Raw genomic sequence first — 15,620 nt, 5'->3', positions numbered from 1 at the left:
TAAGTTAGTGCTACAGTAGAATTTGCTATCTCATTGTGTTGACTAGGAGATCAGTTGCCGCTTCTGATTGAAAAAGCTTTCTGAGAAATTTCAGCTAGATGTTATATAAATGTGAAGTAATCTAAACTAGTAGCGAACATCATTATCAGCCAGCTTTTGACCCAGTCTGTATTATTCTAGCCTGGAAATTGTGTAGAAATCGTGTTAGTTGTATTTCAGTTTTGCTGTGTAGGATTTTTATAATTTAATATTAAATTTTATACAACTTACCTGAAGAAGAAAATACCAAATTTTGCCAAGTGAGCAGTGAGGAAATAAAACCGCTACACAAAAGCATAATGCCTCTTTATGTATTATGAAAGCTTAGCTTCCTTTAATTCATTTCTGATGCTTTTCAGTCTGCAGGCTTAATATGTTTGAATATATCGTCTCCCAGTTTATTAAATCTTTGTGCAAAGAAAATGTATTTAAACGTGTTCAGAATTTGTGTAATATATGCTTGCCCAGACTTCCCTGTAAATAGCTGTTTTTTTAATGAACAAATGGGTTCCGTTGATAAATAGTGGCTATAGAAATGTTATTTTAATGTCACGCAGCAGAGTTGGCTTGGAAAAGTTCTAGGGTTTAGTGACGGGGGTGGTTGGTTTCGCTGCTGCCTGGGTGGTGGTTCCACCACTTTCCCATAACTTTCAAGTTGGCAAGGAGTTCCCCAATTTTGGCAAAGTAGTCCAGATACATAAAATTATGTAATTATAAAATGTGATTATGCTGCTGGTAGGCAGCTGTGCAGGAAAAGCCAAGCAAAATATCGGCAGTCAGTCTCAGTTTTGTGAAATATTTTCATTGGAAAATTAATGTACTGTAAGGATGGAGGACTTCTCACTGATGTTCTAATTTTCACGATAGATCTGAGTTTTGACCAGTTTGATTCTCGGGATTTGTTGTTCGTTGAAAGTGATTCAGGATGAACTCACAACTTTGGAGGTGCAAATTGCCACCAACTGCAAGAAGGCTTGGCTGTTTTCTACTGTTATGGCTTTCTCTTTAGAATTGATTCGAGCACGGTCTACTGTATCACATGTTTTTGCTTGAACACATCAAAGCAGCAGCAGTGATTTTCACTTCTGTGTTGGAATACCTAGTTTTTTGAAAAATGAGCATTATCTCTATGTTGTTCAGAGAATTCTTGTTATAAGAAGGATGACTGTAATTTCGTGATGAGCTCTTCTCACTGTCAGTTTGAAACCTCTCCATTTGAAGTTTTATGCATATTTGCAAGAAAAGATATACTGGAGTGTTCTTCATATTCTGAATAACCTTAGATACTATAATTTTCATTATGCCCCCGACAAAATTCTGAATTGTGGGTCATGGTTTGTCTACAGAGGTTCTGCCATTTTTTCCTGCATAGCACATTATGTATTGAGAAGCAGGTTTCATTATGGTTTCTTACACCGTTTTGCTTTGAAGGTTATTGTGCTACTGCAAGTCTGACAAACCTGCAATAGCTGTTAGAAAATTCCTTTAAGACTTTCCGTTCAAGTTGTATAGAATTCTGTAACCAGGTCATTTATGTGAGGATAAAAAGAACAAGTTAAAAAAGTCAGGTGTATGTGAGATCCAAATACAGACGAGGACTCTTTTCATTTAACTGTTTGTGAAGCTGGACTTGCCATCCTCATCTGAACTCACAAACTTTCATGAAAGAAAACAATGGCAGAAAGGTCATAGATGGCTGTTACTAAGATTTCTGGGAGACACAGTTGAAATACAGGTTATTCTAATCTCTGAAGAGTACTTGCACAAGAGGATAATGACAAAGTTGAAGCTCTTTTTCTGCCTATACCTTTATACTGTGCTGATTTGATAGAGGATACCTTGTCAAATTCAGTGGTTTGGAAGCTGATATGTAAGGGAGCAGATCTAGAATCACTCAGAGAGCTTGTCTTTCCTTGTGACATTGAACTGCCTTGGAAGCTGCATTTCTTAAGCTGTAGGGTAGTTGACCTCAGGGATGAAGCACCTATAAGAGCAGGAGACATTTCTTTCTTGGTACTAAAATTAAACTTGAAATGCATTGGCAGAATGAAATAAAAAACTCTCATTATGTACTTTTGCCTCTAGCTTTTGCTAAAGGTAGTAAAAAATAAACTTTCAAAGAGAAGGAAGGAAAGGAAAGAAGAAAAAATGCAGAAAAGAGGGAAGAGGATGAAGTGAGTCAATTTTTGTGGTTTTTTTTAAATGATGAAATTGGTCTAAATGAAGGAAAAAGAGCCAAAGTAATTTACCATTCTAGTCTTGAAATATTTCTTGGGAAGCACATTTTCAATGTGTACTGAAGGTAATGTGAGACTCCCATTCATTTGTAAAAATGGTACAACATGCTGCTTCAGTGCAGTGAAGGTTGCTGTCATATCTGACAGAAAATGGTTGTAAAACCTTTCCGCCGGCATATATTTTGCAAAGATGATTGTGTAACTTGTCCCCCTCCTCTTTTCTTTTTAAAGAGAAGTGCTCTTCAGTATGTATGTGAAGGTCAGTCTTGAGTTCTTAAACTATCTTTGTCTGACTTTTCGGTCTGAAACAAACTCTCTGGTTCATTGTAATGGTAAATTAAGTTTTTATCTCATCATATCTCATTGCTTTCATTTGATTTCAGCCTCACCAGATAAAAGAATTTTGTTGACTTCTTAGTTGAGTAGTTGGGCTTAGGTCTTACACTATCAGTTGCATAACCAGATCTGGCCAATAGCAGTATTTGTGTTGCAGTCCCTACTTGTAGAAGAACAATTCTTGCTTTCAGAAGTATTTGATGATACCTGTGAAAGAATCGAGAGACTTGCTGGGGATAGGTAAAAGGCCTAAAGGAAGTAGGTAGAACCTGTTTTCAAGGCATGAGGTTGTTTACCATTTATTTTCTTACAAACTGTACCGACAGCCTCAGAATTTAGCAAGAATAGGCATTTTGCTATCACGTCTCTCAAGATTTCTCACACTTGAATTTGGCAGTGGGAAGTCTTTGTGCATTTGTGGATATGCCTTTGATAACTTCGTGATCGGGGGGAGTGTTGGACAATAGAATAAAGTTATAAACCTGTAAACTCAGAAAGACTTAATAGAATGTTTGTACAGAACTACTAATAATGCACTTACAGAAAGAAAACTGTATGAACTTGCACTGGCACATGTAGCCATCTGTTGGAGCAGGAGGCTGATAATGGGAAAGGGATTGAAAATATTTTTTTAATCTTTATTTTTAAATGCTGTTCATATGGTTACAGGGGAGGATAGACAACAGATACAAATGGGTAACTAAGTAAAAGTGTGTAGAAACCACCTGTCACAATTTCATGGAAGGGTGTTTATGTTCAGACACATTCTTCACCACTCTGCTGGTTACCAAGGTGTTGCTGGCTCATGCCCGGCGCTGGAAGCTGCCTCTCCCACACCGACACCTCTGCTGATCCACTCCTCTCTCCTCCTCTTCAATTTGCTGGAGGAATAACCCTCCTGCTTTTGGATGCAGCAAGTCTGGAACCAGGTTAATGGAAGCGGCAAACTTGTTTGAATTGCAGGAATAGCTTGAATGCTGTATTACAAGCCTCTTACTGCTGGTGAGAGGAAAGAGTTGTGTAAGCACTGCCCATAATAACTTCCAGTATAAAACTTTATTTTTCCTTCATTCAGGTGTTTGCCTTTCTTTTCAGATTTGTATGATCTTGAGATTCCTACTCCAGGTCTGAGCAGTTGGCCTTTCTGTGAGAGTGACTTGTTTCTCACTTGGCAGTTCAGCACAGACATTTAATCTGTTCATTGAGTTCAGTGTTTCAGACGAACACAGAGAATTAATGTCAGAGCTTCCAGTTCAAAAATTCTTCCATCTGGCACTTCAGTGACCTTTTTATATTTGCTTTCTTCCATATGACAAAGACAGTTGGTTTAACATCAGCTTCAACTTCAGAAATAGAACGGCCGTTTTTGGAGAATGCCTTTGAGATGGGCTGTGGGAGATGTATGAGTAAGTTTGTGCTAGGTACAGAATGGAGCATACCACATCCCCGGATACCATTTTCAGTCTCCAAGCTCTGTTTTTGCTTGCATCTGCTAGTTCATAGCTGGCGTTGCGAGCAGTCTCTGCATGCAAATAAAGCTCAACAAATGATACCCAAGAATATGAATTACAGTTCTGGGCCACAGTTGAGCCTGTTACCCCCAGCGGTTACCAGAGAGGCCATCAGGACAGGAAAAGAAATGCCTGTTTTATAATTTTTTTCCTCACGTCTTCCTTCCTTCCTTGTGTGATGGTTACTCTATTTCTTGTCCTTTGTTTTTCCCCCACTTTACTTTTCCACCTTACTCGGATTCTCTCACTGCTTTTTTCAGCTGTACCCATCAAAGCTGTTCCAAGCAAAGAGCTGGTGCCGGTGATTACGGGGAAGAGTGAATGTCGAAGGATCTCTTTCAAATTTGGTCCTGATCGCACTGGTAGTTCCAGTATGAACTCGCTGGTGATGTCATGCAGCATTACATGCTCTACTTCCCCTTTCACAGTTTTATTTGCTCCCTTATCTCCTCGCTTGTTCTTGCTTGATCTTTTCCCATACTGTAGCATTCTCACCAACCAGACACTCTCCTTGACTCGCTTGTGTTTCTGCTTGTGGGTGCAGCCATCTTTTGCTGATCCTCTCGTCTTGGGGGAGATGGAGGGTGCTGCCAGCGGGGCCTGGAAGAAGCAGGCAAGACCTGTGGTTTTAACAAGAAAGATCCACCTACTGCTTTGTTCTCCAGAGAGAGTGATTCTCCGGATAGTTGCGTTTTTATTTTGAACAAAGCTGCTTATAATACTCCAGAACATTCCCAAATTGCATTTTGTAACTAGCAAATGTCAAGTTCCAGTGCTGCCAGGATCTGCAGATGACTTGTCTGGTTCTCAATTGCCATGGTATCAAGGCACGATAGAAGATAACATGCTTATGCAAGGTAATGAAAACTTATATCCAGATACGATTTTTTCAGTGAAAATTAATGCTAGCCTTATGCTCTCAGCAATATTCAGCTGTTAGGTTAGTAGTCACTTAGCTATTTATGATTTTCTCTTTATAGATCTGTCAACTAAATGCAAGTACTAAGTCTTATTCTCTGTTATAATGAGATTGTTGTGCTACCTTCCAGAGGGCTTTGGCTCTACAAATTGTAATCTATATCTTCATAACATTTCACTTAAAAAAGCCCAAGTGCCTTACAAAATTAATTAGTGCTCCCAGTTTCTACTTGTGATAGGGGCAGGATTGATATTATGAACAGAAAAATGGAATTGTGGAGAGGTTAAGTGACTTCCTTGTCTCAAGTCACTCAGTCATTTAGTTTTGCTCAGTGGGTGCTAGATCTTGCGTTTCCTTATATTGGGTCCTTTCATACTGCTTCTCTTGGAATGGTACAAATGAGGGGAATTCAGATGTTTGCTTCTGATTTTTCAGTAAGAATTTTGGGTGTTTGCTCTGGTATTTATCTAACTGACCAGTTTTTCCCAGGATGTACACAGTGGTAATTACTGGTAGAGAATAGTAGATGGATGGCAATTTTTTAATATTTTACAGAAGTCCGTAGGTACCGGATAACCAAAGTAGTCATTTGTAGGATGTTACATGTAGGAATTAAAAAACAGGTAATGCATCTTCCTAAAAGACATGATGAGCTTCGGAGTAGTGTGTCTTTTACACTATATGAACATTTTTAGGCTTTTTTCTGCTGTGTGGTAGGATGTATGGTCTGTCATGACAAAGTTGGTTGTTATTTCTTATTGAGGATATGTTTACTCATGTGGATAAATTCCAATGATATGGGACAGCCTATCTTTTACTAAGTACCCTAACAGGTGATTAATTCGGGGGACATTCATGACTGGTTTTAAAATTCATGAACCATGAGGACTATAAATTACTTACAAGTTTTGGCTGATCAGTCTCACTCTTTAAATGCTGTATTACTTTAAACAGTAAATTAATTAATCCAGCAACCGTTAATTCTAAGAATGCTGTTTGGGATCTCTTAATTTTGCTGCCAGTGATGAAGTGAAAAAATCTTGCATTGAAACTGTATCACAAGAAATAGATCTGATAAACCATTCTTTTTTAATGTTAATCCCAAATGCAGGTTAAGGAGTATTGCTTGAAATGGTATAAGGTGATTCAAAGAGATGTCTTTATTTAGAAATGATTCCATGAATGATTATACTGTTTTTTGTTTATTTAATGGGGCTTATTATGGACTTTATGCATGGAGCAAGAATACACTTGTGATTTCAGTCTCTTAACTTCAGCGGTAGTCTTTATGGGGACAAAGTGACTATTTGCAGACATTCTGTCTTGAGATGTGATAAATACTGTGATGTTAGGGTGGGGGCTGTAGGAAACTATAGCCCAGTGATCCTTACTGATGTAATGATGACTAAGCCTGTTTATCCTAGAGCAGCCTTGGGATCTTCTCAAATTGATTGTGAGATTGAATAGGATGAGAGGGGGAAAAAGACTGTCCATGCTGTGTTGTTGTCTGTCATGCATTGTTTTATGATTTCTGTCTCATCATCTCTCTTTTTGTCTTAGCTTTTTAGTTGAGACTGGGTAAGTGATTGTGGACAAATTCAAAAAGTGGGTTTATTTTAGTGTGGAGAATGTATGAGATGGTGGTTGCTGCAGTGGTTGCTCTGGTGACTACTTGGTGTACTGGCGTACTGTTTGGCAGCAGAGTGTGGAACAACTCGGGGAAATACAGTTGTGTATTTAACATTAATGATCCTTATGTGAGAAATGTAATGCGCGAGATGTTCATGGTGCTTCTGTCGGACCACACCTGGGCTGACAGGCATCTTTTCTCCAAGGCTGAGGTCAGGGACTCTCCACTGCTAATACTGTTACCTTGCTAGGTAAGAACAGTCATTGGTATTTTCAGATGAAATCCTTTCCCGCAAAGATATGAAGTCCCTGGACAGTTTCTGAGTGCTGCTTTGGAAACGCTTTTCAAAACAGTAACTTTGAACACAAAAAATTAGCTTCTGTGGGACCACTCTGTTCCCTGTGAAGAAAAGCAAGACTCCTTCCCAATGGAGATTTGCTGTTGTAGTCTAGTTTAGGTTTTCCAAGACTTTTATCTTGGAACTGAAGCATAGACTTGGAGGATGAATGTCCTGTATGTGAAGTTTTCTGGTGTGAATACCATACGTACCATTGCCATTGTTTTGTTTTACCTTTTTTCCATGTAGGAAATAAATACATACTTTTTTTATCATCTGCCACTCATCCTTACCCCTCTGTCGCTCTTTTTACCATCATCTGTTCTTCAGCATGCTAATCCTGTTGGAATTTGTGCCATGTGGGAATTTAGGTGGTGGCAGAAAGCAGCCGTACCCTCTCTTAAGTTTCATGTCTGGGGCCACCTAACCTACCCAAAGTCAGGGGTGGGGAATCAGCCACTGACTTGCTTCAGCCTTTACTGTCTAACAGAAGGCTTGGAAGGATGATACTGTCTGCTCGAACAATCCTTACATGACAGAGTTTTTTGGCGTATTGCCTGTTCCACTCGTAATAATCTGTAGTTGTTAAATGTATTAAATTGGCTGGCCTATTTTAAAATCCTGTTTCTTATAAATCGAAGATCCCATTCCTCTGCTCCCCATAGTTATGAGATCTGCTGGCAGAAATACCTCTTCTGAAAGTGACAACTGTGATTGATTGGGTTGCAACACTTTAAAAAACCAAATAGTTTCTGAAATAGTTTATACTTCTGAAACTTATGCTTTGAGTGTAGTTTGTGGTAGGAGAAGTACTGGCAGTAGCTCCTGAAGGGGAAAGAATTGCTTGAAGTGTTGATGTTCCTTACTGTTTACTTGTATGATGACTTTTGTTACAGAAACAGTAATTAAAACTGCTTAATGGCTCATGCTGTTTGCGAGACAGAAGTTTCTTTAAATGGATATCAAGTCTGTACTGAAAAGTTCTTGCCTCCTCTTGACTGCGTTTTGTAAACCCTAATTGTCGTCTTGTGCATGACGACCCAAGATATCACCTGTATTGTCTCTACATACATTTGAGCTAAGTACTTGTAATAGTTAAGGTGCCATTGATCACATCTTCATATAGCACCAGCTTTAGACTGTAGTGGCATTTACAGCTCCACTGTTTTAAGTACAGCATTACATAGATTTATAGAGCAAGGGCAAGAAGGGGTGATGAATCAGATAGATTGACTTCCTATATGTCATGAGCTCTTACACTTCTTTAACTTTCTTTTTTATTCCGGTAACTGTAGCTGAAGCACCTATTCAACTAAATCACCCAGTTTTGAGGCCACACTGGCAAGAGATAGTTTCCACTGCTTTCTGGACTGTCATCTTCATTGGAGTGCACAAGGGTTGTTCTGCGTGCAGGGTTAGTAAAAGAATAGCTCCCACTCTGAATGGCTTATGCAGATAAAACAGATGAAGTGGGATAAAAAGAAAGGTCCTGTCTTACAGATGGCAAAATGGACTCAGAGGGAAATTCCAGCTAGCCCAGAGGATCACACAGGAGCATCTAAAAGAGGCTGAAAATGAACCTGCGTCCTTTGTGACAAATACTATGGTTTAACTGAAAGATGGTCCTACTGTCTTACGTAAAAAGAAAGCTGGAAACAAGAGGGTGGGTTAAGCTTCTCCTGACTACCGGCAAGGAACTACCAGGTGGCAGATGGTGGTTTACAGGTCTGAGCTTCTGATGCTAAGTATTTGTACATATCATTTGAGAAGCTGAAATTTATAAGAATCATTTTTGTTATGCAGTACAAGGGAAAAAATATACTTAAAAGGCTGAATTAGTGTAACAGGAAAATTCAAACCTCTACTGTTCCTAAAAGTGATCTGGTCATGCTGGTGAAATCAAAGATCATTTGTATGCTCAGGAGGATATCCAGAATATGTAATGCATCAGTCTTGCTCGGTACACTGTTGGTGTTTTGCATGACAAGTCACTATAGAGTAAGTTTTACTGTTAGCTGTTAATGGCAGGTCAGCACACCCGCTGCCTGGGGGCAGAAGCAAGGCTATTGTGGTAGTTTAGCTCTTGCTGATGGAGGGAAACCCAAAATTACCAATGAGTTTACTGCAGCTTTAAGCTATGTAATTTTTAAGTTCTAGCCAGTGCACAATACTGATGTTTTAGACCTACTCCTTTCAGATTTTACAGAGCAGAGTTTCGGCGTGAAGTTGGACATCGCCTGTCAATGACAGAATATAAAACCACCACCTAAATGTTGTTTCTCTTCAGAGTTTTATAGGCAAGGTAGATGGATAGGAAATGTCTACCCTTCAACAACAGTGTGTGCTCAGCTCGGTTGTCTTCACAGTGCGCTGTGGTCAGCGGTCAGTTGGATAGAATTATTTTATATCTGCTAGGGAGCTATTGATACAGGTGAGAGAGGAGTGATGGATGAAACCCCTTGCCTGTGCTGGTGGGAGCAGCGCTGTGGTTGCAGAGTGGGCAGAGGAGTGCGGGGAGCATCTCCAGCTTTTGCACTTCTCTGTGGCCTTTGGTCTTTTCCACTGGTGACGCTGGTGGTCAGCCTGTGTAGCCACTGAGGTGTTTGACTCTGAGCAGGGGGCTGGTTGATCTACATCTTGGTTTTAGATATCTGCAAGTTCGAAATTCACCATTAGAAGGTGATTGTGGGGATTTTTCTCCTCCTCATTCAATCAAGTGACCTGAAGGTGAAAGTGTCTCCCTTCAATATCTAATTCCAAACTATTACTGCTTCCAGTAGAGATTATCAATAGTAACAGATGTCTTGCCTTTTTTTCTTTTTTAATGCGATTCTTTCTTAGCTCATGTTAGAGCTAGACATGGAGATTTTCCCGTGGAAAAAGGAACTAGAAACAGCACTCATGGCAGTATTAATAGAATAGTTTGGGTTGGCAGGGACCTTTAGAAGTCATCTAGCCCAACCCCTCTGCAGTGAGTAGTGACAGCTACCACTAGACCAGGTTGCTCAGAGCCCCGTCCAGCCTGACCTTGAATGTTTCCAGGGATGGGGCATCTACCACCGCTCTGGGCAACCTCCTCCAGTGTTTCACCACCCTCATTGTGAAAAACAGTCTTCCGTGTATCCAGTCTAAATCTACCCTCCCTTAGTTTAAAACCATTACCCCTTGTTCTGTTACAACAGGCCTTGCTAAAAAGATTGTCCTCATCTTTCTTATAGGCCCCCTTTTAAGTACTGAAAGGCCGCAATAAGGTGTCCCTGCAGCCTTCTCTTCTCCAGGCTCAACAGCCCCAGCTCTCTCAGCCTTTCCTCGTAGGAGAGGTGCTCCAGCCCTCGGATCATTTTTGTGTCACTCCTCTGGACCTGCTCCAACAGTTAGTAGTACTGACAATATAGTATTATCTATGGTATGTTTATAGCTGTGGATTCCAAACTTTTTAACTGGCTTCATTTGGCCCTTGGTAATTTGAAAGGAAGACAAGTACGGCTTGTGAATCTTTTCTCCCTGTCTCCTGCCCCTGTTTTCTAGATCATAGGATTTCAGAGGCTGAGAAATGCTTACTGATTTATCTGCATCCATGTCGATTAAGCAAAATGAAAGTGCTGCTATTTTAATAGTAATATCAGTTTATATGCTGTTATAACATCTTTGTTGGTAGCAAACATCGCAAGAACACAGATTTGGAGAGGACAGTGGGAAGTATGTGTGTGCATGTCTGTGCATGTATGTTGTTGTAGGGAGAAGCAGACAATTAATTTTACAAGAAGCCCAGTTAAAAATTCTTTGTGCAGCAGCTCTCTATCTTTTCTCTCTGATGTAATAGACCAAAATTACATAATTGCCTGAATTTTGGCCTGATAGGAAATTATCATTCAGAATGAAGGGGAGGGCATTCCTTTTCTCAGTTAAAACTTGGTTACATTTTAGTCTTGGAGAAACCATTTTAATGAGAAGAAATGTGAACCCTTGTAAAGCCTAGTTTGTAATGCTAGTAATGATGTCCTTCATTAGAGTTGACCTGGTGTCTGATCGTTAGGCCAGATGGCACTGTGCAGGAGAAGTATACTTTAAATTTTTAATGTACAAAAGAAATCTTTGATCTGCTGTTATAGTGGATCATCAAAACCACGAAACATCAAAACCACAAGGTATAGCCACCCAGTATTTCTATAAACAATTTAAAGAAGTTGGATTTCAAGGCACAGAATTCCTCGGGCAAAATGGCAGAAAATAATTTATTGGGGAAGTTTGTATTGGAGATACTTTGGGTTGTGGGGGAAGACTCCTGATTAAATGCTAACGGTAAATATTTATTTTTATTTTTTTTCACGTTAACTATTTTATGACAGCAAGTGTTGAAAAATGTTTAGATTGTAGGTGCTTTAATGGAACGTTATGCTGCCTTAATTGTATGTACATGAACATTGTGGTTGACAGCAAATTAACACTGCCTGTCTTTAAATACTTGCCAATATCTTGGAAAAAGTGCATTGTAGATTTGTTTGATTCGCCTTATGATTTAAGGAGCCTTTTGGGTCTTCTTGCATCACATTTCATATCTTTCCCCTGTAGCCTGAGAGCTAAAGGGATTTCTTCCCAAGTAAAAGTCGTCTCTTATGGGTCACAGCAGAAGCTGAGGCCTCAAATGTAACCTCACACCAACTGTGTGATTTAAAAAAATGTCTTGTATGTTGGAATGTATTAAAATTGAAAACATAAATTACATGACTGGAGTATCTAAACTTGCTGCTCTGCTTGTTTAGTTCTTTTGAACCTAGCAATAGCGTATTTTGGTAGCTCAAGCAGCAAGTTGCAGTCTTTGAGGCTTGGCAGAGTCTACTGTAACAAAGGATTGAACTTCTGAGCTTCAGTGTGCCATTAAGCTGCAGTCTCACGTTTCAGTGCCTGGGAATTGATTTACTGATTTCATTTTCTGAGACATATGGTGATAATAATAATAACACTGTATAAGCATTATTTAAAAATACAATAATGTACCAGTATTGGATCTTTGGAGGGCCAGCACCGAAGTGCACACACAAACTACCATCATTTATTTAAGTTTAGTCTCATCCAGTTTTAAACAAATGGAAATCAATACTGCTTGCAGATATCGGTGGCTAGATTGGAGAAAGAAGTCAGGTGGCATTGTTGCTAAGATCACGTTGTGCAGGAAAGCACAAATGTATTACTTTTACCTATGTTCCTCTTTTGTCTTTCTTTTTCAGGATCTTTTAGTACACTGTATGAAGATAGGCCTATTATTCTTATGACTCTGTTTGTCATCTATGTAAAATGTATCCCTATGTAAAATGCATGTCTTTTTGCAATTTTAATGTAGAAATAGAAAATAAATGCTTATGAAGTCCAATGCCTTTTTGATGCTGACTGATGTATGGATTGACACGGACTTTAAGCCTCTTAGTCAATGGATGCTGTTTTTTCCTTTCAGATATGTGTCACAAAGATGTCTACACGGAACTGCCAGGGAATGGATTCAGTGATCAAACCTCTGGATACAATTCCTGAGGATAAAAAAGTCCGGGTTCAGAGGACACAGAGTAGTTTTGATCCATTTGAGAAACCAACTAATCAAGTGAAGAGGGTTCATTCGGAGAACAATGCGTGCATTAACTTCAAATCTTCATCTGCAGGGAAAGAATCACCTAAAGTCAGGCGACACTCCAGCCCCAGCTCCGTAAGTGCACAGTTTGGACACCTGCACGCGTACCAAATGGTGGAATTAATAACACCAAATACATGTTTTCTTGCTTAAGAGGGAATTGGTTACTTGGAAACAAAACAAAAAGCTCATGTCTGCTATTAAAGATTTTTCCCATATGTATTTGTAGTGTTAGTTATAAAAGAGAATAAGAAAATAGAACTTGAAAAAGAAAGTATTTTGAAATTACTGTCAGATATTAGCTAGGGTGTCTTACAGGATTTCTAAGCATTTTCCTCTCCTGATCCTGGTATGGCATTACTGCTTCTATGATGTTTGTGTTGCAAATTTTGCAGAGGGTTGCTTATTTGTGAAGAGGAGTTCTTTCCCGGGAAGTTTAGGAAACCACATGAATTGCGTTTTTGATTTTTAGATATAGGTTTTAGAGAAACAGATCATATTTGACAGATTTTGTTTACATTTTAAAATTCTCTTTTTAAAATCAAGTAGTAAAAATAACATTTATTTCCATGTCAGAAACTCTGTGTGTGTGAGAGAGAGAAAAAACTGAGAAGGGTTTGGCAACACATCATCATTGTTATTTTATTCTCAAGTATTTTGAAAGAAACTAGATAAATAAAACATCATATCTTTCATGAATAATGCCCAGAACAGATTTCCCCCAAAAGACCTTCAAAATTATTGAAAAACTATTTCTGTTATGCTTTGGCAAGAAAAATCCATAATAATGTGACCTTTGAGTTGAAGACTACAGATCTAAGCAGAATGGATGTAACACTTCAAATCTTAGTTGGCATGAAACAATTTAAAAGGCTGATTGCCTTTTCTTTTTTCTTTTCTTTCTTTTTTGTTTTGCTCTGTCTTCTAGACATCTTCTGTCTTCCCTACAGAAGTTTGACTGAATCCTGTCAGACTTCTAAGAAGAAATGACAGAGATTTGTTTTCTGTAGATGAGCTTTGTTTAACCCATGTGAATTTAAGGGATAAGATGTCATGCCTCCAGGGGACTGTCCTTTTTAGAAAAGGTTACATTTTAAAATGTAGCCATCCATAGCAAAAGCAAATTTTCTTTTTCATCATCTCCTGGCATTATGTAGCTGCTGCCAAAGATGTCTCTGGCATGTTCCAGATGAGTCTGTAACAAGGAGTTCTTACCATAAAACTTTTACAGTCGTTAAGGATGGATGGAGCAGTTTGCACTGTGTTTATTTGTGCGTGATGCCTGATTACTGTTTGGCACCACAACTGTCAATTTCAATGACTTTGAAAGTCTTTCCTGAAGTTTTTGCGGTATTAACATGCTCCCCATCTCTGCTGTTCTTACCTTATTACTCCTAAAAACTATTACTAATTTCTGTTAGTGCTTTATGTACTTCTTTTCTATTAAAACTGAAGGGTTTTATTTGCTTTACTTCCTGAATTTTGAAGCAGAATTTTTTTGAAACTGTGTTTCTGGCATCTTGTTCTTTTCCGGAGGCCCGGTACTCTACTGCACCTGCGCAATCTCCTACGATCCCAGAATTTTATCATGTAAATGATTTTAATGCTTCCTCTACTAGCATGCTGCTGGTTAGAGCCCTAGCTAAACATACGCTTTTGCTAATGTTCTCCTGTGCTGACTCACACAGACTTGCTGGGGACATCTCATGTGTTAGAGTAGGTGCATAGGAATTTCCTGAAATATGATTCTGATTTCTTAACTTCCCGTAATTCTCGATGAAGTGAACTCACTTCTTCCTTCTGCTTGGAGGTAGTGTTAGTCATTTTTTGACTCTTTCTCACCAAGAGTGCTCTGGAGAGCACCTGGCAAGGAAAAACTTGTGGAATAATGTCAGTGTTCATGTTAGAGAAGAAGGAAGAGCAGACCTTCACAGCAAAAGGTGGCGTTAGCCCTCTGCTGATCACAGGTCACACCTGGTCCTGCCCAGCAGACCTAAGTTCAGACGTCCAAGGCAGAGATACAATCAAGCTGCCCTCTTCCCCCAGAGCCTGAATATGTTGCCTCAGGCAGGAGATGTTCTGATGCACATTTCATTGAGCCTATGTCTGTGTGGTTAGTTGCAGGAATTTGTCGTTCTCTGGTTTTGAATTACACTTGAATTGATGAAGGGGTTTGAGTTTTGTTTTTTTCTAGTCCTGATGTTGTATAGCAGATGCCCTTGCTACTTCCTCTTCATATCGTTACTCCTTTTTCCTGCATGTCAGAGGACTGATACATATTCTCCCTTATTGAGTTATAACTTGATTCTCTGGAAATTTGCCTGCTGTATAGATTGTACCAGTCTGAACGGGCATTTCACTTTCTGTAAGTGTTCTTGAGCATGCTATGCCTTCTGGGTTGTAGTGGCTACAGTTATATAGTTGTGTTTCAGTTTTGGCTCTGCTTTCTGTAAGCTTTATTTTAAGATACCCTAATAGATGTATGCTGCCTTCAATTTGCACTTTCTACGCTACGTAGACTAAATGGAAGCCTACCTACGTAAAGGAACTGAATTAAAGGTAGGCTTCTGTTTAGTCTCTTCCCCTTCATCATTTAAAGACCTCTGTAGCCATTAAGTGGGGAAGTGATACAGAAGGTAGGTGGCTGAGGCTTCCACTGCTTCTACTCAGGTGAAAGTCCTTTATCTGTCTCAGAAGATTTTTCAAGATGTGACTTGAAAGACCTCATTTATAATGTTCTGTGATGTTAGGTTCTGTTTTGATTAGTTTCAGAAGCCTTATCAGATCTCTGGCAGGTATCAGCTTCAGTGTTTGGTAAAGATCACCAAATAATACTCTGCAGGTGGCATGTTACTAATTTTGTGTTTTCTGTACCTTCAAAATGCTCTGCACTTTGTGATGAGCAAGATGACACACACAGGTTTGGGAAAGCTGGAACTCTGTGTCCCTGCCCACAGACTGTCACTTGGAAAATAAATCATTTGCTCT

General features: G+C 39.2%; 1 protein-coding gene across 5 annotated transcripts in view; it reads left to right on the top strand.

The window, feature by feature from the left end:
- CDK14 (cyclin dependent kinase 14) overlaps positions 1 to 15,620 on the top strand; it is a 320,879-nt gene that overhangs the window by 70,010 nt on the left and 235,249 nt on the right. For 4 of the 5 annotated variants that reach the window (XM_075419363.1, XM_075419365.1, XM_009936147.2 and 1 more), the window contains one exon: positions 12,462 to 12,707. In XM_075419363.1, coding sequence (XP_075275478.1) covers positions 12,462 to 12,707 — 246 coding nt within the window. Of the gene's footprint in view, positions 1 to 4,960; positions 4,981 to 12,461; positions 12,708 to 15,620 lie in introns of those variants that run through there. The other variant, XM_075419366.1, reaches the window with a different exon arrangement.

Source organism: Opisthocomus hoazin, chromosome 4, assembly GCF_030867145.1.
Source record: "Opisthocomus hoazin isolate bOpiHoa1 chromosome 4, bOpiHoa1.hap1, whole genome shotgun sequence".
In the NCBI taxonomy this organism is placed as follows: domain Eukaryota; kingdom Metazoa; phylum Chordata; class Aves; order Opisthocomiformes; family Opisthocomidae; genus Opisthocomus; species Opisthocomus hoazin.
Note: the sequence above shows the minus strand (reverse complement) of the source record. Positions and strands in the feature narration are given on the sequence as shown.